At 35.8% G+C, this 26,433-nt stretch overlaps 1 protein-coding gene across 4 annotated transcripts in view; it reads left to right on the top strand.

The window, feature by feature from the left end:
* The window catches only part of LOC149787767 (glutamate receptor ionotropic, kainate 2-like), a 42,955-nt gene extending 18,277 nt beyond the window's left edge, over positions 1-24,678 (top strand). For 2 of the 4 annotated variants that reach the window (XM_089973959.1, XM_089973957.1), the window contains 9 exons: positions 1,622-1,744; positions 3,674-3,694; positions 7,288-7,404; positions 8,378-8,557; positions 9,773-10,076; positions 11,354-11,582; positions 13,116-13,412; positions 16,293-16,494; positions 23,397-24,678. In XM_089973959.1, coding sequence (XP_089830085.1) covers positions 1,622-1,744; positions 3,674-3,694; positions 7,288-7,404; positions 8,378-8,557; positions 9,773-10,076; positions 11,354-11,582; positions 13,116-13,412; positions 16,293-16,494; positions 23,397-23,477 — 1,554 coding nt within the window. In that variant the 3' untranslated portion in view covers positions 23,478-24,678. Of the gene's footprint in view, positions 1-1,621; positions 1,745-3,673; positions 3,695-7,287; positions 7,405-8,377; positions 8,558-9,772; positions 10,077-11,353; positions 11,583-13,115; positions 13,413-16,292; positions 16,517-23,396 lie in introns of all 4 variants that reach the window. The other 2 variants (XM_089973960.1, XM_089973958.1) reach the window with 2 other exon arrangements.
* Positions 24,679-26,433: the final 1,755 nt, after the last annotated feature.

The following is a 26,433-nucleotide window of genomic DNA, read 5'->3' on the forward strand; positions in this document are numbered from 1 at the left end:
TGTTGGTAGCTTTCATCTGCACAAAACCACACACCAGATATCTCGTGGAAATGTCCCAGCACCTGCCCAACATCCACAACCAATCCATCCAGTATGTTAGGTCGAATAATTCGCATTTCAAAATCTGATGAAATTCAGCGTCACTATCACCCATGTTTATTCACAAAATTTAAACAAAAACGCAGGATCATTCAAATTACTGAGTGGCAGTGATAAAATCCATTGCAATATCCACTCAAGGGAATATGTCTATATACTGTGTATCCAAATATTAATACGACAACGTATTCGTAACCATTATTCCTTAAAACTTGTTTCCCTTGCTACGCTGTAAACAGTATTTCCAGCATTCAGTCTCTGTGTAATTAACTAACTAAAATGAATGTTTCTCTAATGTATATAATAAAAGCATACAAAAGTAATATATTTATCTGTAAGGCTGTATCATCCCTTGTTGCTAAGTTACAGCAGTGGATCACACTCGACGCTAAGAGTCACGTGAGGCCCCATCTGTATGACGTACAAATTAGAGATGATACACCTTTTCACGCTCTGCTGGTTATGGGCCTTATGGGATGACTTGTTGTTCGACGTCCTTCCAATCACTAGCACAAGTTTGTTATTCCTACTCCTCTTGAACTCATTGGAGGATTGCCATACATCTTTACACACATTCGACGATCATTTTAAAATTTTGTTCTCAAGTCTCCATAAAGGTGTCATTTTTGAGACAGATGGCTTTCACTAAAAGACTTCTTATAATGTACAGATGGCTCTAAATGAAATTTTGCCGATTTGACATTCAATATGGCAGCCACATCAGTCATCTTGAAAATGTTATTGTTACTTGTCCTGAACGGAAAGTCAAATCAACATCGAGTTTTGTTATTACTATTCCTACTGAGATGAATAACTTTAGCATTCATTATTGTTATCACCACTCCTCTCGGATAGATGGTCACATCGACATGGGGATTTCACCAAAAGACTTCTGATGATGTCTAGTTCGTCCTAGATGAAAATGGCGCAATCTGACATCGAATATGGCCACCGTGGCAGCTATTTTGAAAATATTTTAACTGCTGGTCCTTCCAAATGATAAGTAATTTCGACATGCCGTTCTCCCCAGAAATATTCTTCTGGTATCAAGCTGGTCCTAAATTAAAATAATTCCAATCATACATAGAATATGTTTGCCATGTGGCCATCTTGAAATCCCGTCATTGCGCAAGATTATCATAAACTGATAAATTGTTACAACACTCAGCATTTAAAAATAAGAAAAGATCTTATCTTGGAACCCTAGTAATTTTGTTGCAGAGCGCCAGTTCGTCAGATAAACACTTGCCAAATACATATTAGTATGAACATTTAGTTTAATATACCAATTTTCAATTGAATAAAGAAATTCATTTGTCACGTTTATTTTTATTGTTCAACTTATGATAACAATTGTATTGTGTGTCAATATTACTTTTTAGAATGTATTATAATGAATGCAGTTCAGACGTAGTCCATTACACAAGTTTGATTCAAATTTTATTTAAAGCATAATGTACAAGGTAAACCACTGCCAATTTTGCCATCCGATTTTAATCTTAGCGTTGCGTATTTTATGCAGAAACTTACCTACAACGGAGCCCTTGGAGACTATGTGTGGGACCAATATAATGAAAATAACGGAGGTAACGTGCGAAACCGGTATCTGATACCTATCTACAGATATTTGGATTCTCTAGACAATGTAAGTTTCTCCAAGAACATGTAAACTGATTGTATCAATAACATTGCCGATGCGAGTACTAAGTTGATTACAAGGGAGACGATAGCGATATATATATATATATATATATATATATATATATATATATATATATATATATATATATATATATATATATATATATATATATGTATGTATGTGTGTATGTGTGTGTATGTGTGTCAGTGTGTGTGTCTGTGTGCGTGTGTGTGTGTGCGCGTGAATTTGAAGGTATCATGGTGCATGTGAATTTGAAGGTATCGCGGAGTATTTTAATTCATGAGATATTCAGAGGATTAGTTGAAAATTTATACCAATCCATTTGTTCTTATGAAACATTTATAGAAAAGCTTATACAGTTATTGTGTATATGAAATCAAGCACTTCACGAGTGAAGTGGAAACATTGTATTGTCACGAGTCTCGAAGCCCCGACTGACAAAACAAAATGTTCACATTTTACGAGTTAAAACTACTTCCTTATATTGACTAAAAAAGAGCAACTTAAATTGATTATGCATTTTAAGGCAAAATCGGTCGATTTGTGTTTTTAAAACAATATCTCAGTTGTGTGCCAATACGATTAATGGTTGCATTACTACTTCCATACAAAACATATTTTACAATAAGTTTAAAACAGCGATTTTTACAAAGTTATCAAACAGATATAGTGTTTCAGATTGTGCATTTTGACAAATGATTGACTGTTGTCATACCAAAAATGAAGAAATTTTTTAAATTTCGTTACCATATTTCTTACGCGGATTAAAACATTGAACTTTGTTGGAGTGGGATGGTGTTAAATTTTGAGCTTGATCGTAATTAGTTTGATTCTACATAATAATGAGATTGTTGCTCCGCGCAGCTTCAGCCTTTGTATCCGTACTAATTTTGAAAATGTAGTTTGTTTTTCTGAAGACTTGATAATTGTGAATAATTGGGAAGGAACAACATTTGTAGCTATCATTTCGGTCCTAGAGTAACTGGTAGGTATATTCATGTTGATTTTTGCTGATTCTTTTTAGGTTTCCTCGAACTGTAGTAGTGTATTTTAATTTCCCTTCAAACCTAAAAAATAATAATATAATAGTCTATTCTCCATTCAACATTGGTTTAATGGTTTCCACGACAACCTATTGTCTTGACGGTCGTGCTTCCTGGGTTGTGGTCATAACTAAATGTAACATACCAGGCTGCCTGCTTTCTGATTTTTAAAATTCAATTTTATCCTGTAAAACCTGGAAATGGGGAAGCCATACTAAACAAGCATGTTCTAAAATGGGTCCAAACCCTTGACAGCTGATTTTTTTTTACTGTTTTGTTGTGGGCGAGATTACAATTTAGGTCTTAATAGGCCTAAAGTACAATTTGCTTTGGTGGATAATTTTTTAATTTAAAGGTTCCGTTTCAGATCATTAGTAACTGCGACCCTTAAATATCGAGATTTTACATTTTGTCACTGGCATTTTGCATCATTTATGTTAAAAACTAATTTTGAAATGTTGATACATGGTCTATTTTATATTGCTGCAGTTCGTTTTCTGTACATTTTTGGACGGCACCTCCTCGTTGTTTACATAAGTGTACAATAAGGTCTGGGCATATTTGAAGATCTGCTCATGCTGAGAGAGAGAGAGAGAGAGAGAGCGCAAATGACCAAAAATGAAAGAGGCTTAAATACTGAAATATAAGTTTGAAAAACATACATAAGGCACATATATTTCCAGAATGGGGAAAAGTATTTCCAAAAGTGATATTGCAAGTGGCGATAAAGTGATATCTCCTTGTTAAAAATGTAGAGCAAAAATGTATGCTGATGATCTCATTTTGAACACATTCATCAAACACGGAATATTTTCATCCATCAAATGTCCATTTACCAGATCTTTTAATTACATTATGTCATTTTTAGTCTCATAATGAATCATATAGCGTAAGTATACTTTGAAATTTCATTACAATTTTGAATGTATGAGTCTGTCAGATATAATTGTATCCATTGATATTATATAGTGATTGTATATATTGATGTTATATAGTGTATTGTATCCATTGATATTATATAGTGTATTGTATATATTGATGTTATATAGTGTATTGTATCCATTGATATTATATAGTGCACGTATTGAAATGCGGATTTGCAAATATAGGTATGAAAGCAATGCATAAGGTGTTACAATTGATGCTTTTTATATAATCACCGCAGTGTTGCTTCTAGGGCGGTTCATCACAGCTGCCCATATTGAACGAGCATATTAACTAAAAGTCCCGCCGTACGATAGATGCTGGCGCGGATTCTGTCTATGGATGGGCGACATTTTTTTTAATAATAAGAAAGAGACCAAGATAGGACAAAGTGGCCCACAAATGCAGCTATATTTCTTTTCTTACATTACTCTGCGAAGACTTTAAACAAGCCCCACCCCATCCACCGTTTCAGGTAATAGTTATCTATCGAAATTAATAGGCTAATCCGAAATTACTAGGCTAATCCGGGCCGTTCATATGTACATTTTTGCGATCCTTTCGAACTTAAAAATATTTAAATATTTAAACCTTTCTACTAATGATCTTGTGCTTATATTAGTCTCTTAAAGACTGGAAAATTTACAGAAAGCAGATATTTTTTTTTCTTGCAGTAACGTGCACGGTATAGTTGGAACGATGTACATGAAATTTCATTACTGCATATTTTTTGTCAGGAAAACGTTTGACCTTAAGAGACTATGATCTTCAACAGAATTCTGTTCTCACTTTCTCCACTTTTTATTTTCAAGCCCAAGTTTAATATAGTTAATTTTTCAGCTTTTATGCATTTTGTGCTTTCGTATGTGGATAATTATCCCAAGACTGCTTTGACATGTGTTGATACACGAGGAATGTGCAGGTTGGCGTGGAATGTCGACAGGATCATTGCTGGATTAATTTGAACGAATAGACAGCTAAAGCGAATCTATTGGTGACACGGAATCAAAGGATTCGAACGTATTGCCCGCCCTCACCCCACCCCATGCACAGCAAGTGCCAGGAAAAGGCAAAAACTTCGAGCATAACTTCCAGTAGAACTGGCTCGGGAAATGGTAATCTTTCAATGTAAGACGTCAAACCTGCTATTTAAAAAGGGACGAGTCAAAATCTTACTGCTTCAATTCCCTGTCAGTCTACCCCAGGACTAGAGTCCACTTTTTTCAAGAATATCTAACATAATTGGCTGCCCGTATTGACACTGTTGCACTGATTAAAGTTTACTTACATTAGTCGTACTATATATTCTGTAGTTCACTTTTTCTTACTGAAGTATATCCAAACACAATCAAGTGTTTTAATTTTTCAAAATCTCTTGTGCGCCATTTCATCTGTTTGAAGAGCGATGGTAGCCGAGGAATACTGAAGTCCGTGAACACACGGTTACATTTTTTTTCCGTGAAATGAATACGCCCAATGACATTTGACCAAAGGGATTCAGATTCTAGTTATGTTTTCCTATACAGTTTCTACATTTCTTTCATAGTACTGAACTTTCCACTATGTCTAAATCCTAGTAAATCATGTCAATCTATAGTACCTTCAAAGACGAACTCAGGACGAACTTATTGTTGTAGAGTATCTGGCCTTTTATGAGAGGGTGGACAGTTAACATAAAATGGCTCATAGATTTCACTTCCGGATCAGCATCAATGCCTCATTGGTCACTGCGCTGTCACTGAATAACCACAGACAACCACACCATAATAAGCATATTCTAAGGAATGAGCAATTACCGTTAAATCAATACCGTGAATGCCTAAATCTAAATCTTGTATCACCTGCAAAATGAGCTATGAAAAATTGTTTACTGAACAGGAAGTAGTAATTGTGACCTGAGTCCAAATCTTCTAAGACGTATTCGATTCACTCAAGAAAATACACCATAAGGTAACCGGATTTGGCATTTTTCGTCTACTATCGCTCTTTGTTACATCCTTGTTTTATACACATGAATACCATATAATAAATAAATGATAATAAACCCCAACCCCAAAATCCCCAACACATCTGCAATAGGTAGATATTTTTTAAAAATCATGGATCAAGTTTACAAGCTAATTAAATTGCTTAGATACAAGACGTCAAACCAATAAACTTTTGCTTACTTTTTTTGAGGACACCACAATCACTTTAAATATTTTCTTCAGTGTCATCCATAAAGTTAGAGGTCCAAATTTTTTCACATTGAATTTAGAATTGGCCAAGGTTTTGAAAATGGATGGCTTCATTTTGGCCTCAGCTTGAAAAATCCTGGAAGCAACACTGTAATGTTTAATTTTTAAACATATACAAATGATGCTCAACGTACCTATTAGCATGATATTTAAGTTTTATGCAAATTATTCGAAGATCATTATTGACATTCTACTGTGATCATATCCTGGAGTTTCCTTAATTTTTAATAAGAAAATTCCGACATTAAGCCAGTTTTAGTTTGCAGACATTCTGACAAAAAAGTGTCTCATGTCAGGATATACATTTTATTATTGCATGTTTTCCTATTTCGATGTGATTTTAAAAGCTGGTAGAGTTCTGAACAAGGCTTTATATACACGTATAGCATTTGCGCTAATGAACAAGACGTAACCATTAAAATAAACTATCAGCTGTAATCGTATATCTTCCTATGTGCCGTATGTAAGAATGTAGACGCAAGTATATACTTTGTCTTCTTTGTTTTGTAACACACACACGCGCTCGTGTGTGAGCGCGAGAGAGCTTTTTGCGGACTTATAGATATTGCAACTTAAAATTTGTGTAATATTTTCGTCATTAATGTTATACAATACAAAGGTTTTCCATATCTGTGTAATATTTTACCATGCTAATAAGAAAGCGGTGCTCATATTTAATATTATTTCCTTTATCATGTCCGTGTACAACCTTTAGCGTAATCTATATGCCAATTGATATTTGGATGATACCACAAAAGCCAGTACATGTAACTAAATGACATTCTGAAAATGGATTTCAAAATGAGAGTTTTTGCCAGTACATTATTCAGATCATCATAACAAATAAATTATAGATTTGAATAAATTCGCCAAATGTACCTAATTCTAAACTGTAACTTTATACAATCTGAAATTGTATTTCATGCATAGTAGTTTTCGTTCGCACGACAATTCTAAACAGTTAAGAACTTTCTGTTCTTTTACAATTTAAAGAAAAACAACAGCATGGTAACATAACATTGTTTTCAAAACCAGTTCAGTAGTTTTCCACTGTCTATGACCATGTTCAGTTGTTTCCCACGCCCTATGGCCATGTTCAGTAGTTTTCCACGCCATATGGCCAAGTTCAGTAGTTTTCCACGCCCTATGACCATGTTCAGTAGTTTTCCACGCCCTATGACCATTTTCAGCAGAATGTAGACTCGTCTCTGCTGTATTGAAGAAAGTTCAACCTACTTGTCCCAATCAGAATCTAATTTCAATTTTAAATAATTTGATTCAGTTAACTTTTGAAGGTTATTTTCCATAATTTGTTTTGCAGATCGGGGAAAGCATATTTTCTCGCGATGGAATAAACACGAGAACATTTGTTACTAGTGACAAAAAAATTGACGTTGACGTTTTCAAAGGGAAAAGATTCAGCGTCCTTGCGAAGCAGGTAATTGCAATAAAAACCTGTACATGAAATCAAATAAAAGAAAATGACGGTACTGTCCTTTTTCGCGCATGACCTTTACATTGAGAAGACTGAAAATAATGTATTCTTAATTTCATAAGACTAAGTCATATTGCCATTCTGTATGGTGACATGCATATTAGTGAACAAAAATGTAGTTCTGTGATTTTCTTTTAATCGCTAGGAATTAGTTTAAGTAATTTAGTTCAATTTCGTCTAATTAATTAACTACCATCTTTGCAGGCTGGTTTAATTGTACATATTTTACACATTTTTTAAAATCTTCAAGTTTTATGATATTATTTCTAGATTTGACAATGGAAGACACGGGAAAGTTATTCCAAATGTTGGAGAACTAGTGCAGGGATAAATGTAATTCACAAATACTGTTATGACAAAAGCTGGATTTTTATCTGAAGAAAAGAAAACAACGTAAAATGATGCCTCTCAGGATTCGTATCAATGGCGTACTAAGGGTAAATGGCGTCCACGGCGAAGCTCATGGCCCAAAGGGGTTTTAGCACCCCAAGACCTCTGCCGCCCAGGGCAACGACCCGTCCGCTCTCTCTCCCTTCTTAGTACACTACTACTACTATTGTATATGTATTGTATTACATAACATACCTCGAAATCGATGGCACGTGCATTAATTTTAAAACTTCAATATCCTTCCATTATAAAGTTACATTGGCTGTGAAACGAGAAAGAGACGAATATTTTGCAGTCAGATAGTTTGTTATCTTTCAGGATGAACCGTTTGTAATGTATAGAGATGGGGAATACGTTGGATTCTGTGTTGATGTCTTTTTTATTTAGGATGAAACTTTTGTAATGTACAGAGATGGAGAATACGCTGGAATCTGTGTTGATGTCTTTTTTAATTCAGGATGAACCGTTTGTAACGTATAGAGATGGGGAATATGTTGGATTCTGTGTTGATGTCTTTTTTATTCAGGATGAACCGTTTGTGATGTATAGAGATGGGGAATACGTTGGATTCTGTGTTGATGTCCTGAAAGAACTGTCCAGAGAATTGAACTTCAACTTCATCATTACAGAACTTCCAAGGGGAATAGTCTCGAAACATCGAGAAAAAAGCGAATGGGATTTAATTATAAATGAACTTAAAGAAGGGGTAATTCAAGCTCTCTTATATTCCCATTGCACATGCGCACTTTAAAGATAGTTAGGGCGCTAATTTAGAATGCGATAATGGTTCAAGACCCCAAGCAAACCCAATATTGCTAATGTTATGAAAATATGTGAATCAATCCTGAACTTAGATACATGCATTGGTGTATACCGATGCTTAAAAATGCCTAATTTGTCTCCGTATGAATAATGTCCACAAGTATGTATAACTTCATATAAACTGTCTGCAACTACGTGTCAACAGAATCAATAATCCTACCCTATATTTTACATAGCCCGTGGTGCTGTTATGGCACCGACTTTTTTTTATGTCATCACGAAGTGGTTGTCGACATTAGACTAAAAAAAGAAATTAAAAAATTCTTTAATTTTGTAAAATAGTGAATGGTTAAATAATTCTAGAAAATTTATTGCATGAAACTTGTAATATTAATATTTTCAAATGAACTATGGATCAGAATAATTGTGAATATCGATTATCATTTGCGCTTATGTAAAAGCCAGACATGTTTACCGTTGTAAAACATACTAGTATTTGTGTGACAGTTGTTTACGAATGAAATTGTAAATAATGTAAAAAGAGATTCATAATATAATATAATATAATATAATATAATATAATATAATATAATCCCGATAATTTGCGGCCCTCAGGACTAAATGTTCCGTCAATAAGCGAAATCGGCAGCTTATCAGGCGATCATTTAGATTTTAGTGAAAGAATACCAGTTCATGCATATTTAAGAGTATATTAAAAAAACGAAGGTATCAGGGGTGTAAAAATGTTAAAATATGCGTAGGTATGTAATTAGATTTAACATATTGCATAATATGTAGGTATAATGTAAATACCGTATTTATTCAGATGAAATTGTGAGGTATTGCTAACAAAAGCTCGATACAACAATTTCAAAAAACGAAGTTCGAGAGACTGCCAATTAGCTAACGCTACCAAATATCGAGCGGCAAATTACCGAGAGTCTATAATATAATATAATATAATATAATATAATATAATATAATATAATATAGAATGTAATGCAATATAATATAATATAATATAATATAATATAATATAATATAATATAATATACAGTATAGGAAGTAAGCATGGGCTTGAGCAATGATTTAATTACCACATAATCACAGACATTTCATTTAAGCGTGTAAGTCACTTATACTCTCGCACTTGTTACAGAATGCCTCCATTGCGATCGGTGCCATGGCTGTAAAAGCAGACAGGGAGGAAAGGATCTCCTTCTCCTATACTATAATTTCATCATCAGTGAGCATGCTCCAGAAGCGTCCACCGGATACGCGTCACTACTTCCAGTTTTTGTGGCCATTTTCCACTTGGCTTTGGCTCACGATAGTGGCTTTTTTTGCCGTGGTGGGGCTCTCCCTTTTTTTCATGTCGAAATATGACAAAACACAACAAGAGTCCGATCAGAGATTTGACTTAAAGGAGAGCATGTGGTATTCTCTGAGTGTTCTTCTTCAAGGTATTATATATATATATATCTGTGTGTGTGTGATGTGATTTTGATTTTTAACGTAGCTTTAACAATTTTTCAGTCATATCGCTACGATGTCTGCAATGTGGCAGTTTATAGTGATGTTTAGCACTGGGGCATCATGCCGCAGACATGTAGCATGATGTCCAACCCAGTCACATTATCCTGACACAAGGCCGACCAGTCCTAACACTAACCTCTTAATGCTGAACGCCAAGCGAGGCAGCTATTAGTACCATTTTTGTAAGTCTCTGGTATGACTCGGTCGAGGATCGAACCCACGACCTCCCGCATCCGAGGCGGACGCTCTAACCACTAGGCCACCGGAGCGATATATATATATATATATATATATATATATATATATATATATATATATATATAGACACAAAATCAATTTTGTAACAGCTGATAATAATAAAGAAACTTGTACCTTCTTGCACCTCGGATTCGTAGGGGCAATCCATTTAGTACTTACGCAAAAATCTGGCAAAGCTTGACCCCTCCCCTTGTACACATGCTTACTGTTTTTACATCCTCCACCTGCGTACGTACGCTTGACGCACCCCCTCCAAATTCTATAGAACGGCCTATATTTAATCTACGCAGAAACGATCAAGGATTAATAATATTAACGTGTCTAATAACACAGATAGTCCACCGACCTTTAATGTCTGGCTGCATCAAAGAAATAAGCTGCGTAACTTTAACAAGTTTGTCTGGTGTCCGCCAAAATTCAAACGCCGACTGAACCCAGTCGAACAGGTTACGCATTAGACAAATTATCGAATTATCAGTTGACCCCCCATACGCAAGCGTATGCATTTGGGCTAAACCCCCTCCCCCTTCGTGCGTACGTAGTAAATGAACGGCCCTTTCCCTTAGACAATGTGATATTCTTCTTCTGGATATGAGTACATGTCCAGGTAGGTAAGGCCGCTGGTGCATGACAGTAAGTTATGGTGCTATAATGTGCGGCACCTATTCATTTCTGTTTTGGAGTGAATTATAGCTCTTTACCCTATTTGATTATATATATATATATATATATATATATATATATATATATATATATATATATATATATATGTATGTATGTATGTATGTGTGTGTGTGTGTGTATGTATGTATGTATGTTTGTGCAAGCTGTACTGTAAATTACTATGGAAGAGATAAGATTGCATTTGAATATCTTTCTCACATTGTGGCAGTCAGTACACATTATCTTCTAACTGATGTCGATGGTTTTATATTTTTTACTAAAGGCAGCACAGAATATTCACCTCAAACAACATCAATGAGAACTATTGTTGCATTCTTCTGGTTCTGTACCCTGGTAATAAATGCGGCGTATACAGCTAACCTTGCTGCATTCCTGACTCTTCAGCAAATTGACAACCAAATCAGAACAGTGGACGCACTAGCACGCCAAACATCTTTCAAATACGGCATCATCAACAACACTGATCTGATGGAATTTTTCGCGAAGTCTAGGTATGAAAATGTTGTTTCATGTCCTCGAAATACTGTATATGTCATATAGAACGCATTACGAAACTATGCAATTTTCTAAACTTCTTATGTAAACTTCCCCGGCATTACATCCATAATTCTGGATAATAATATATGTATTCTATATAGTGCTTAAGATTTATATAGTCCGCTCATCGGGATTTATTAACTGTCTTTATTAACACCACTTAATTGTATTCATGCTGAAAGCTTCACCTACCACAGGCAATATCACATTCGATCATAAATGCAAGTTGTACTTTAGTTTTTATTTGAATGCACGCAATTTTTGCTGACTTTCAGTTGTATCAGCAACTGCTTCACTTTTTGTAATTGTTTTCATGTATCTTAAATGGTTATTTAAAATTATCACTCATGCTGCCACCATTTCTAATAAAGTACCAATGCCCATTAGAGGCCCACCTCTGCTATTCTATGAGACACCAGTATGCCTTAGTTAAATGTCGGCGTAGTAAAAGAAACCGAAATGCATTCGGACCACCTAGGCTATTTCTAAAATTAGATTGACCATTTAAATGACCTAGAACTTCTCGGTCAATCCTTATTTCTTAAATAGCTGAAGTGATCCGAATGGAAATAATGGGCATATATACTTCGTAGTTGCGAATGTATCAATACATGTATCAACATTAGTATTGTTATTACTAGTAGTACTATAGAAATACATGCACGTATTCAGCCCAATATTCTGATTAAATCTGATCGTAAAATATTATATATTGGGAAAAAAATATTACGAAATCGTGTACGTCATGCAATTTTAATATTCCGTGATGAAAGGAAAGTGGCGATAGTAAAACAAAACCTTTATTTAAAATAATATATATATATATATATATATATATATATATATATATATATATATATATATATATATATATATATATATATATATAAAGAATACAAATCATATGGCGAATCAAGTGCACTGGATCCAGCAAGGGATCACGTTTGCCAGGGATTGATTAAGAGAAATGTAATAATTGACTACGAACAGTGCAAAACTAGTCTCTAACAAAACATACGACAACAAATAAAACAGAAAAACCGTTGTCTTTGCAAAATTTTACATGACTATGACTTGTTGCGGATGCTGGCAGATATGTTATATTGACCTAGAAATCGATGAGCCATAGCGACATCTGTTATTTTATGTAAATGTATGTACGCGTACATTATATCCCTGATATTTCATTGTTATAGTTGTAATTATTGGCTATTACAACAAGAAGTCATAGTCATGTCAAGTTTTGCAAAGAAAACGGTTTTTCTGTTTTATTTGTTTGTTTTGTCTATGTTTTGTATTTACATTTGAAAAAGACCCATTAAGAGTCGAAAGCGCTCAGGCTAGTTAGATACTAGTTTTGCACTGTTCTTAGTCAATTTATTATATTGATATATAAGATTGGGAAATTATATTGTTCTTGCAGAATTTGGCATTACTAGCACGAAGTTAAAATGTTTAGTTTAAAAAGAAAATATGACCTTTTCCAGAGATGAACCGTATGAACGCATGTGGGTTTTCATGAAACTTCAAGAATCGGAATCTCTTCTTCCCAATCGGACCGTGGCTTTGCAGAAAGTGGCCAGTGGTCAGTTTGCTCTCCTTGACGACGGGGTTATCAACGATTATTTGGCCCAATGGAACTGTGAGACAGAGTCCATTGAGCAGAATTTCGGCTATAAGCACTTCAGCATGGGATTTCCCAAGGGAGCCCCGTATCGAGATGACATCAACAGGGCGCTGCTTGCATTGAAAGAGAAAGGCATACTGGATGACTTACGAACAAAGTAAGTTTTTCATCGATGCATTCTGGGCACCTTTTGGCAATTTAGCCAGATGGGGTCAGTGATTGAATATCGTTACCTATATTCGTGCTCTATATTAAGAATGCAACGGTGTTGTTAATACCAAACAGTCAGCTCCCGTCTCGGAAACCTTTAAATGCTCGTATTTATTTCAAAACAATTATTCATATAAACTTGCCACATAAAATGAAAATTGTTTCTTAACTTCGTTAATTTACAGTGATTTGTATTGGTATATTTAACTGAGCTGATTGCTTTGCGCTTTGTGATCATTTCATCGATGATTACCAATATGAAATCGCTCAAACGTATATTTTGAATGTATTGAAAAAGATCCGTTATGTGTTATTAGGATAATGAAAGAAATCCTGCATACCCAAGGTTTCTAAAATTGCTGAACAATGACAAATAGGCGAAACAGGCTCTTGGTCACACTCGCCAAATTACATCCTAGATTTTGAACTTGTTTTTCGATTTTATCGTTGAATGAAGTGAGTACAATCTTTTAAAAGGATATGAGGTATCTCAGATGGCAGAGCGTCGGACTCATAATCGCAGGATTGCGGGTTTGACACTTACCCAGTCAGACTAGGTCGGATGTCTCGGTGTGTGTTTGGAAAAGGCACGTAGCTCCCATTTCCTCGGCGTGATATAGCCAGTACTGTCTTATAAGTGCTAATAAAGCCAACGATAGAAAGAAATTAAAGTTTATGTTTGTCTGATGACTTTACTTGTTAGTTTAGCTTTTAAAAAAGTTTGCACAAAAATTTGGGGTCAGTCGTAACATACCCACAAACCGAGGTCTTCGACTGTCCAGTACATCTCGCAAAAGACCACAAACAACTAACCATTTTTGATTTACTCGCTTTGTCAAAAGGTTGTCAAGATGGAATCAATCATACTCTCACGACAACGCATAGTAGCTTCATGGAGGCAAATTTCAGAATAAACCTAAAACAAAAAAAATCTAAAGTTACCGAGAGTGCGGATCATGATTGTTTGCCTTTACCGGAATTAAATGCTGATAGGGTTGAATGGCAGAACTGATAAATAATAGGAGGAATTTTGGTTTCACGTCACTAATTTTACGAATTGACAGACTGCGCGATGTTGTTGCAGAACCTTTTACATTTACACTACCAGTATCAGTAGTTGCCGCAGATGAAATTCAGTTCGAAGGACCCGACATGTTTCCGGGCGGGTACTTACAGTCTTTGGCATTCGTGTTTGACATTAGATTTAGAATTATATATAAGTGATGGATTCTGATCACACAATTGAGGTTACAGAATTTATGACAGTGTTGGATCGGGCATCAAGAGATGCCAGAATTGAAAGTGATTTTATTCCACGTGTCGATGCATATCTGCGTGAAATGGTGTTTTATAAACCATCGTATATACTGAAATATTTTTTTTCCTAACGGTCAGATATAAAGCAACAGTTGGGACCACCTTGATGTGGCAATACTAACTGAAAGCCGGGTTGGAATCAGTGCATTAGTACCAGGAACTGTAAAGCCAGGCACAAAAACAATTAATTCACTAACAAATCAACCCCGGTTCCATTGCCAGTTGATTATGTTAAGCCAACATTGACTCAACTAAGAAAAGAAAGGTCTCGACTATTATTCAACAAGGATGCACATGTTGATGTAACGATTCTTTGGCCAACACAAGAACGATCAGTTCATACATTAAACACGGGTGCAAACAAAATGGTTCTATATGAACATAGTACTAGGTCCCCAGAACGCACAATAGCCAGAGACTTAAATATTCCACAAGCAGACACATTCTATGATCGTATGGCGGTTGTGCCAGTAAAAAATGTAATTAGTTAGAAGTGCGTGTGCGTCTTACGCCTGTATAAGGCCGGTCTGTCGAGCAATTATACTTTGCTATCACATTGTTAATAGAGTATTATACACCATCAGTGTTACTGACATAAAACAATAATTCAAGCTGAACAACAGGTACGAGATGAAATCTACAAAGGAACTATGTTACTTAAAAAATACAAACGCATGCTAGTGTTTGTAGATGCTAGCCAAGAAATCTCCGCGGCAACCACTGTTCTCCTTGGTGTGACGGGAATCACGACTACGGCAACTATTATAAAAACACCATTTGAATTATTGTCGGAGCTATATCAATAGCAGTCAGTGTTACAAGCGGTGGTGGTAAAATAATTTCGATACGATTACATAAACGAACACGCTCTTTTCAGAACATCTAGAAGGAAAACAAAGAAGTTTCAATACAATTGCCAAGCTGTACTCGATGGCTATCGAGGATAAAATAATTAGCTTGACGAAAATGAAAAACCACTGGCAATTTCGAGCACAGATACAAAACCGAGGCGTTATTGACCATAAACAGTAACTATTTGTTAGTGTATATTGATCACTTTGTCAGTGCGTACCTTCACTTGAGGCTACCGCGAGTTACAATCGCGCTGGACTCACATGGGTTTATTTGCACTAACTCAAGGAATGCATTTGCGTGTGACAGAAAAGTAGTATCGGGGGGTACATAGCCTTTGGCTCAGATAAATAACAAACATCTAAAAAGAAACCGATCATAATCATACAACTGCAATTAACCCATGTAATATTGTTTGATTTTTAGACCTAGACCTACCTTTACCTTAATTTTTGTTCACTATTATAATTTTATTCTTGTATCAATCTCATGTGTCGCGTTAGTGTATATCTCAGTTTGTGCCATCGTATTAAATCAGACATAATACAATCACAGATTTGAACTAATGACGTCTGCTATACAAATCTGAACAATATTTGATCATTTAGTAAAGGTTTTGTTCTGAAAGCTCTTTTCATCGCTGACCTCTTTTCGTCAGGTGGTGGTCATCCAGCGAGAATTGCACGGCAGATGACAGAAGTAGTACTAAAGCCAAGTCTTCTTCGGAGCTGGACTTGACCAATATGTTAGGCGTCTTCATCATTCTGATTGCGTCAGCTGTCTTATCCATCGCCTGGGAAGCAGGAGAAGTTATCTTTAGATTCTACGATAACATGAAGAAAGAGAAGCGTCAGGAAAAGGTTATTATTGTTCTTTGAGTGGGTAAGAAATGCTTGTTGGATGGGGTGAGCTTTGATAGATTTGACAACATTTCGCTTTTTCATTAGCACATTTTCTCTTTATTCACTTTCTTGTTTTTGTTGTTTTGGATGACACACAGTTACATAATCTTTTAATAAAACCATTCTTATTGCTGACACATGCTATAGTGATTTTGAACAGAATTCCATGCAACAGGTTTCTTCATCACTTACGTTTATGTGTGGGAGTAGAGTACCATGCATGAAAATATTTGGATTTTTCTTTCGGCTCTTAGCGCTTGTGTGCTTCTTCTTTATTTGTGGACACACCGTAGCTCCCTACCAGAGTACTGAGTTGGTTATAGCATATGGGAAATAACCCCCCATCTCGAGTTTCCAAGGACCAAAGACATTGTTGTCTGTTAACACTGTCCTCCCTTGTTGTATATCGGGTATTAATCCTTAAAATAAAAACAAAAGGAATTTGGAAAGCAAATTTATAACACCCAGTCACAATACCGTTAGATTATATAAGCCTGCTACCGCGCGTGCAAATACGTTCCCCAATCACATTAATGTTAAGGGATATAAGCCTGCTACCTCGCGAAGTCAGCCCTACTAAAAGACGAATATCGTCTTTCCCTGTCTTATTGCATATAAAACGATGGGAAATAACCTTTGCTCATTACCTCGCCTTGCCAGCGACAGATATTGTTTTTAAACTTTGCTGTACTGATAACAAGTACGTTATGTACCTTCAACAATCCATACCATCTTAGTGTTAAAACTGAACCATCTAACTTTAAATTTGGATTTATTGTGTTTGACAATCATTATTCTCCAGGTTGTACACATCAATTTTACAATTGTTTCCAAATCTGAGTGACTTTATCAGCTTTACGGACTTGGTCTGTTTAAGACCACTTCACAAGACGCGAGTTAGTAACATGCCAATTGCTGATTTATGCTTTGTTTTCTTTTCTTGCATGGTTTCGGTAGAAATGTCAACTAAGTGCATATAATGCAAAAGATTCAAAGCAACGGAATAAACCATGACTGTTGCATCGTATGTACTAAGTGTATATCGTATGTACTAAGTGTATATGGTATGTACTATGTGTACATCATACGTACTAAGTGTATATCGTATGTACTAAGTGTACATCGTATGTACTAAATGTATATCGTTGTACTAAGTGTATATCGTATGTACTAAGTGTACGTTGTCTATGCAATGTAGCGTGTGTATGATGTTGTCAGAATAAGTATGGGCTACAGCTGTCATTGAGCAGTTAGCACGACACTGATTATTTTCCCTTACTCCGTTAGTAACTGCGGTGGCTTTAGCGAGTTAGTAACATGCTGAATTTCTAATTTATGCATTATTTTCTCTTGTTGTTTCGTTTCGGTAGAAATGTCAACCGAGTGCATGAAATGCACAAAGTTCAAGGCAAGATGCGTCGTCTGATCCAGGAAACGACGATGCAATTATAGACATCAGGTCAGATATTACTTTTATTTAAAGACTGAGGGAGTGTCTCCCCCCACCCATTTTAGGCTGCCCAGTGGGCGTAAGTCCCCCACCCCAACCTCTGCAAGGCCCATCATGGCCTTCGGGCATATAAGTCCAAATGCACTCGGTTTGTACCCATTGCCGGATTACCCATTAAGCACACTAAGCACGTGATTTGGACACCAGAAAAAATATTCAAATTAATTATTGATGATAAAACTGAATGGATTATATATGACCATGAACTATATATGCACGAGTATTTTGATTTGGAATGATGGTAACACTGGTATTTTCCCACCTTTTAGCTTTTAATATCTTTTCTATTTTTGTTTTGTTTGTTTTCAGTTTCACATTTTGTTGGGGGTGGTTGGGGTGGCATAATATTTTCAGTGCTTAGGGCACTGGAAGGCTTTAATCGAGCACTGTTTGAACCGGGTCCATTAAATCGATTCCATAACACAGCCTCGCCGTCACTGGCCGTCTAGCCGTTCCAGTATGGGGACTTTTAGGATAAAACGGTCCAGCCAACTAGAATTTACGAGGATTTTAGTGAAGATCCATCCATTTGTCATACTGTCGGAGACACACAATTACTATGACGGAGATTTCATTGAGAAATAGGTTCGTCCAGCCAGGCAGTTAGAGCGGCCGGTATGGTAATAACCTGATCGTATTATATACCTCCAGCATTCAAGCAAACTAGCAGGCCTTTCTGACAGTGCCAGACTTTATATATTGAGTGCTTATCCATATGGGAGAGTTTGTGACAATTTTCAAATACGATGGAATCGAGTCATCGATGCCACCTGGTATGGCTTATCCAGAGCTGCCAGCGGAACCAGATCGGGACTCGATACACGGTGAGTGTGAAGAAGCTCCTACATGAAACTGAATGAATTTAGCTTCAAGGCCACAGTCGAGAAAATGTATAGGGTGTTGTCACTAGCACAATGGTGCCACGTTTCAAGTGCCCTCGATTAAACAGTCTTGGTCAGGCCAGATATACGATCATTCCTGCGTCAGTAGTGAAACCCAGGTGGGGATCTCGCTAGAGAATCCGCCAGCGGAAATAACGGAATGTACCGACGCCAGTAAGTACGGTTGGGGTGCCCACCTGTTACCGGACTTCACTACCGTCAGCGGTACGTGGGAGCCAGGGGAGTAACCTACCCACAACAACGTTTTAGAATTTAAGGCTGTTATCAACGCTTTTCACTTATGGAACGATCGGCTCTCAGGCAAAACGGTCCTCACTATGTCCGACAACTCAGTGGTGGTGACCTAACCTTCTAACAGGGGATCACACGACATGTGTGTTTCGATTTGTAAGTTTCTACGTTGGTGCAAAAACTTCCATATCAGACACATTCCCGACAGACTCAATGTTTTTGGCCTACACTCTATCCAGGAAGGTCAAGTCATTCACACGGAATAGTTTCTCCATCAGTCGGTCTTTATTCGGATCTGCGTACACTTTGGTCGGCGTCCGATGATCAAGGTGGAATCACAAGTTGCCCACATTTGTCCCTCCAGACACAGGCGCAGAAGCTTGGGCAATCAGTTGAGAAGGGTTGTGGTCATTTTCTACCCTTCCAGGTCTTGGTACCAAAAATAATCCAGAAAATATGGGGTTAGAAATGCAAGATTATTCGGTTAGCTCATCTTAGCTGGGAATTGTCCCGGGTTACCAATTTACTCAGTCTAGCGATAGTTCTGCCCAGGAATCTTTCGACCAACCCGAATCTTCTAAATCAATCACGGTCACAGGTGTATCATCTCTGCCCGGCCCTCTTGTTCTTGACGCTTGGCTATTGTCCGGATAGCCTTGGGAGATAAACAGTTTAAACCTTCGATTATACAGAGAATCTCGATAGCAATGAAGGCCCTACACTCTGAAGGCTTATGAGGGAAAGTGATGTATTTTCAGGAAATGGTGCCACATCAATAACATCGTCCCTCTAAGTTCCTCAGTCACTCAGCTGGCCGAATTTTCTCTCTGGCTCTTCAAGAAGAAACAGTTGGCCCTAATTGCTATCAAAGTCTACCGCTCCATGATTTCAGACACATTTCAGCATCATGGTAGATGTGGTATCGGGCATGATAAAGATTTATCGGATCCTTTAGCCAGTTTTGATCGATCAAAATTCTTCACTCTCTTGCCAAAAATGAAATCTATCCTGGGTTTTAACATCGCTCAATTCAAATAAATTCAATCATTTAGCCCACGCTTTGCTAAAGCTACCGTATACAAAACATGTTTCCTGATAGCTTTAGTTTCAGCATTCAGGGTGAGCAAGTTACATACCCTTTCCGTCAAACCGAACTATCATTAGTTCAGATTGGATGGATCGGTGGTTCTCTGTACACAACCAGGCTTTGTAGCCAAAATCAGGTCACCGTCTGTCATGCGATCGTTTTCTTTTCTCTCCGTTAGACAGGTCGAGAACAGCGACCATGTAAGATCATGTTCACGCACTCAAGCAGTACTTCAAACGCACAGAGACACGTCGTGACACAAGCAAGCGCCTCTTTCTTCCGCTGAAATCCTGGAAACAGGATATCACCCATTAAGCCTTATCTTCGTGGCTGCAATGGGTTATACGCTCGGCGTACTCGGAGGTCTCACAAGATCAAATATGCCTCATGAAGATTACCGCTCATGAGATTGGAGCGATCTCTGCGAGCCTCGCGTTCGAACTTAACGTTCGAGCCGATATATATAGAAGAAGCTGTTGGCTGTCAACCTTCTCGAGTTTTATTTCAGAGATTTACCTTCGCAGAAGCAAACCGTGAATCTTGTAAGTCCAGTGGCGGCAGTCCAGATGACCACAGACGAAATTCAAACAATCGATCATTCGGGTTATCGTTACATGAGGAATCCAGGCATCATTTCCTAGAAGGGTCCCCGAGGTAGTCTGATGCTCAAAATTCTCTCCTTCACTACTCTCCTAACGTTAATGGGCAAGAGAAATTGCCCTTTGTCTATATGAGATAGACAGGAAAAGACGATTTTCGTCTTTTAGTAGGGCTGGATTCGCGAGGCAGCAGGCTTATATCCCCTAACATTAATGTAATTGGAGAATGTATTTGAAGGAGAGAAAACAGGATTTTGATCAGAGGCTTCTCTCTTTTTTAAATTAAATTAATTTCAAAATTAAGTTTCTATGTTTGTAATCCCTTCCTTTCAAGAATAATATCCTGTTTGGCCAGTTACATTGCCTTGCTTTTTAAATTCCTAGTTTTAAATTAATAGTGGCCTTGAACTATAGGTCATTCGAGTTTTATATCTATGGTCTTGTATTCACCTTTGTGTGGGTGCTTGCTTTGTGTAAGCATTTCTCGTTTGTTTCTTATACTCGTGTTGATGTTATGGACAGCTCTATGCTTCTTTGGATCTTTCACCCAACAGATGGTTTGAAACATAAAGCAAATTGTATTGCAAGAGGCTGGAATTTTAATATAAAAATATCCTATTTCATTGATACACTACACTGACTTTTACATTATCAAATATTATATGTATTTAGCTTTATTTTGAAGTTAAACTTGATGGAGAACATTTTTAGGGATTTTCATTGGTGTACTGGAATATTGTATGCCTTGCACAATCTATATCTATAGCATTACACATGGGGGCAAGTCTAAGGCAATCACTTGTCTTTTTTTAAGGCAAATTTTTTGTCTGTTACACAATGTCAGCATCAGCATGATTCAAATTGTCGGGCAATGTCTGCATGCTACTTTTGGGAATGTATGCTCAAAAAAATGTTTTTTTTCTTTGTTTCTGATACCATGTTGTATTTCTGAAGCTGGATTATTTACTTTGATCATATGACCCTATTACTGTCATGTGGAACGATAATTTTGGCATATATAAAATTGAGTCATTCAAGGTATAATCGGAACAGACTGTTGTTATTGCAAAATGAAGCAGTATTTCAAAACAGAACTGTCATAGAAATAATAAATAATGCTGAACAGTTATCATATTTTGATGGTAGAAATCAATAATTTCTTACATCATCATACACAAACAAGAAATTATAAATGTAATGTCCTGTCATGACCTCCACTAAGCCACTGGACCCAATCGAATGAGTAATAAACCCTTTAAAAAATATAGTTGCAGAAATATCCGTGCCCTTTCAAAAATAATTACAAAAATCAGTTCAAATCATTATGTTTCTTGCACAGAGAAGTCAACTCATGTCATGCCAGTTTAAAAGGAGACAAAACATTTTCGTCTAATTATAGACTATTGTGTCTAATGGGCTGTGTTCAAGGTTTTTCAAAGAATTATATTGATATGTATATACTTTTTTGTGTGCATTAAACTGATTTTAGACATATCCATCTGGATTTCTTCCAAGCCATTAAGAATACTAGTAGATAAACTAATTGAACTTGATCACAAAATGTTTTTCTTTTGATCTGAAGAGTCATGCATATAATGTTCCTTGATGTCAGTAAAGATTTTGATAGTTTGGATTGAATGCTTAGGTTATAAGGTTCAAAATATGTAATTGCTGGTAAACTTCTATAATGGCTTGAAAGTTACTCTTCAACCACTACAAGTTTTCTATCAGACTTCAGTATGATCAAAATGTCAAGCAAATGCTGTGCTTTGTAAATATTCCAAGCTAAGGACTTTACCATAACTTTTTTATGTCAGCAATATAGCAGACAATTCCAACTTGCTTGCAATGCTAATTGCTGATGACACGAATCTTGTGACTGCTTCTAAAGACCCTTCATAAGTACAAAGGATTCTGAACAATAATCTTGAAAACTTAATGTATGGGCAAACAATGTTACTTTTAACATTAGTCACATACAGGCAGACTGGCTTTTCCTATCCAAAGTTCTCTTTTGACAATATACATTTGCTTCCTGTTAAAATTTATAGACACTATGGATTAACATTATCCTCTGATGCTTAATGGACTGATTATATTAGTTTGATTATCCAGAACGCATCTAAATATCTAGATCAATTTACAGATAACCTTGAATTCTACTATATTTTAAATAAATTGGCCTATATATTATTTTTTATTGTTTTGAGAGAGGGAGAGAGAGACTGAAAGTGAGTGAGAGGGAGAGGTGGTAGTAGTTTTGAGTTCAGTGGATATGTAATTTGTATCCTTGTGTTTTGTATATATGTCTCGCTAAAATCCTATATGGTTAGTGATGGGATGATTAACGTATACTATTTTCTACTTATAATGTCACTGTCACTCAAATCTTACTTATTTCCTTTTAGATACTTCCCTACAAACTTACTTAAACTTACTTAGAGGTATTTACTTTTTTTTTATTATACAAATTTACATATATTACATACATTTGAGTACTTATGTTTAATTTATTCTACTTTTATATCAAGGTAAATGAGAACATCATTGATGCAGATAAAGGTACTGATATACGGAGGGAGATATATGAGACAGATCTAGGCATCGCATGAGACCACGTGCCAGGCATATTACACAGTACATCATTTAAACCATTAAAGTGATATCTCTGTAAGGATAAGCATTGCAAGGAAAGTGTGACTAAATGCAACAGGTACAGAAGGAGAAAATACTAATTTGTTTGAATTACCTAAGGAACTTTATTCCTAGTTTTCTTGTGTATGACATCATCGACATTTAAAGAATCTGAAGCTGGTATTTAAATTAACCACTTCTTTGAAGAGATTAACTTGCCGTTTATTCCAGTGGATATTCTGAAGTTGAATGCTGAATACTGAACTCCCACATTGTCATGTTTGTCATGATGAATTTTTATCATAATTGATATATGAACATTTATTTCGAAGATTTTGTGGTATTTACAGTGATGCCATCCCATATCAATGTTAAATATGAATGCAGATATTACAAAATGTAAAACGAAGATTAAAATAATCACTTCAAAGTTTTATCACACAGTTTATTTAAGTACATGTATTTAACCATATTTATCAAATTAGCTTTCGGTTGAAAGTTGCTTCCTACATTATTTCCCGCAACATGTTAGTCTTAAGTCAATTGAGAAAGTATTGCAAAGGCATTCTCTTCCTCCAGTGTTGATACATTGCTTGTCCCATTTCAAATCTCTGTAGCACACATTTACAGCCAGATGTAATTTCTATTGGCTGCCTTTCATTTCATCTTTAAGTCTGGTGAATCAGTGCACTATGCCAAAAGGATTTTTGACTGGTTAAGATTTAACTGTATGTATGATACAGGCACTTTCACAAACCAATTGCAATCAGACATTACAATTGTTTCAGTGATTTAAATATATTGATATTCAAGTTAGTTTGCCTACATAAAATTTTAATTGACCAGAAAATCAGAATCTGACAAAAGTGATCATAATGGCATTAGTTGCAGTCAATAATATGACTGATACTGCCCAAATTGGAATGGTTGGCATGTCTGCATTATTCTGAGAACAATGACCAACTGACCAATGTTTAAATGACCCATGTTTAAAATAATTTTTGACAGAATGATATAAAACAACAACTAAGCAAACCAAGTAGTTTTATTTACCAGAAACTTGATTCTAACCCCTATATAAAAAGTGAATAGTAAAAATTGTCAGCTGCAAGGAATTTACTTATTGGCGGGTTGATGCCAATGTTTAAATTTGGTCAAAATAAAAACGTCTAAATTGTGTTTCTTCCTTTCTATTTTGTCTGCATTCTTGTTTTTTTGCATTTTGTCTATTAAAGGAGGTCACTTCAAACCAGACACATTATCAGGAAGGAAAACAACTTTGTATGGATGGCACTCGACAGTTTCATATTTTGCATAGGTGGGTGAGATTTTTAAAAGAATTTTCCAGGTTTTCCTTACTGGTTGTACTGGCTACTTATAAAAGACCATGAGTATCTTAGGTATTGTTAAAAGAACATTTCCTTTTATTTTGCTGTATGATTGATGGGTGTAATTTGTCTTATTGAGTATACAGCTTGGTTTTACTAAAGATGTGCACCTATAAAAAAAAACTGCTAGCTCTGCTTGGTCATTTTCATTTGCTGGACTTAGGGGGGTAAATTGTTTTAAAAACAAGAGTCAATAAAATTGTTTACTTTGAAAATGCTTTGTCATTCATTAATTGCACTCTCAGAAGCTGGTATTGTTTATTCTGGAAATAAAAAGATTTTCCCTATTTAATAACTGCTAAGGATACTATACTTTAGACAAATTCAGACTGATTTTTCAAGCACATGGGTGTAGCAATTTTGATGAGCTGTATGCTTAGGTTATGCAGTTTCCATAAGCATAATATCCAAAGAATTTCAGCCACAGTACATGAAAGTAACATAGAGGTATGCCAACATTCTCTCCACTGTGCATGATGCAAATACAAACATACTACATCTGAAGTACATAAAGACCGTGAAATTGAATTTTCTCCCTTAACCTATAAACCTTTCTGAACTCGGGAAACTGCAGTTATCTTTGCAAATCAAACAATGACATGTTTGTGATACATGTACGTAGAGGAAATTTACATTAGAATGAAATCCTCAACTGCTACCAAATGTCAACATACACAATAATATAACTGCTTATCTCTGGTCAGGTGATTAAAAAAAAACATGTTCAATTAATATACTAATTAATACCTATTCCTAGTACGAGTAAAATATGATCATCATAAGGTCTGAGTAACAGTAATCACATCAAGAAATCTGAATTCATAATTTTCCATTTAATTAGTACTACATATATAGTAAAACATTATTACTGCTTTTATATGATGAGAATAAATCAAACTTTTGTTCTTAAGAATACAATGAACAATGCAAACTCTAGCAGATATGGCTGTTCATAATATGCCCATCTTTATGTCATCAAGAATACATCAATGCCTATGTACTACTGTATACAATAAGGCAATCTTTATGTCAACAAGACATTAATGCCTATTAACCACTGTATATAATATTGCCATCTTTATGTCAACAAGACATTAATGCCTAGTAACTACTGTATATAATATTACCATCTTTATGTCAACAAGACATTAATGCCTGTGTACTACTGTATAAAATATGGTAATCTTTATGTCAACAAGACATTAATGCCTATTTACTACTGTATATAATATGGCAATCTTTATTTCAACAAGGCATTAATGCCTGTTTACTGCACTATGTAATATGGCAATCTTTATGTCAACATGAAGACATTAATGCCTATTTACTACTATATGTAATATGGCAATCTTTATGTCAACATTGATAAATTAATGCCTATTTACTAATGTACATAATATGGCAATCTTTATGTCATCATGAATACATTAATGCCTATTTACTAATGTACATAATATGGCTATCTTTATGTCATCATGAATTGTTGTTGTGGGGTTTAACGCCATTTTTCAGCACATGATAGGCTATGCATGGCGGTCAGTATTAA

This window comes from Sinohyriopsis cumingii, chromosome 11, assembly GCF_028554795.1.
Source record: "Sinohyriopsis cumingii isolate HCF-2022 chromosome 11, ASM2855479v2, whole genome shotgun sequence".
Classification (NCBI taxonomy): Eukaryota; Metazoa; Mollusca; class Bivalvia; order Unionida; family Unionidae; genus Sinohyriopsis; species Sinohyriopsis cumingii.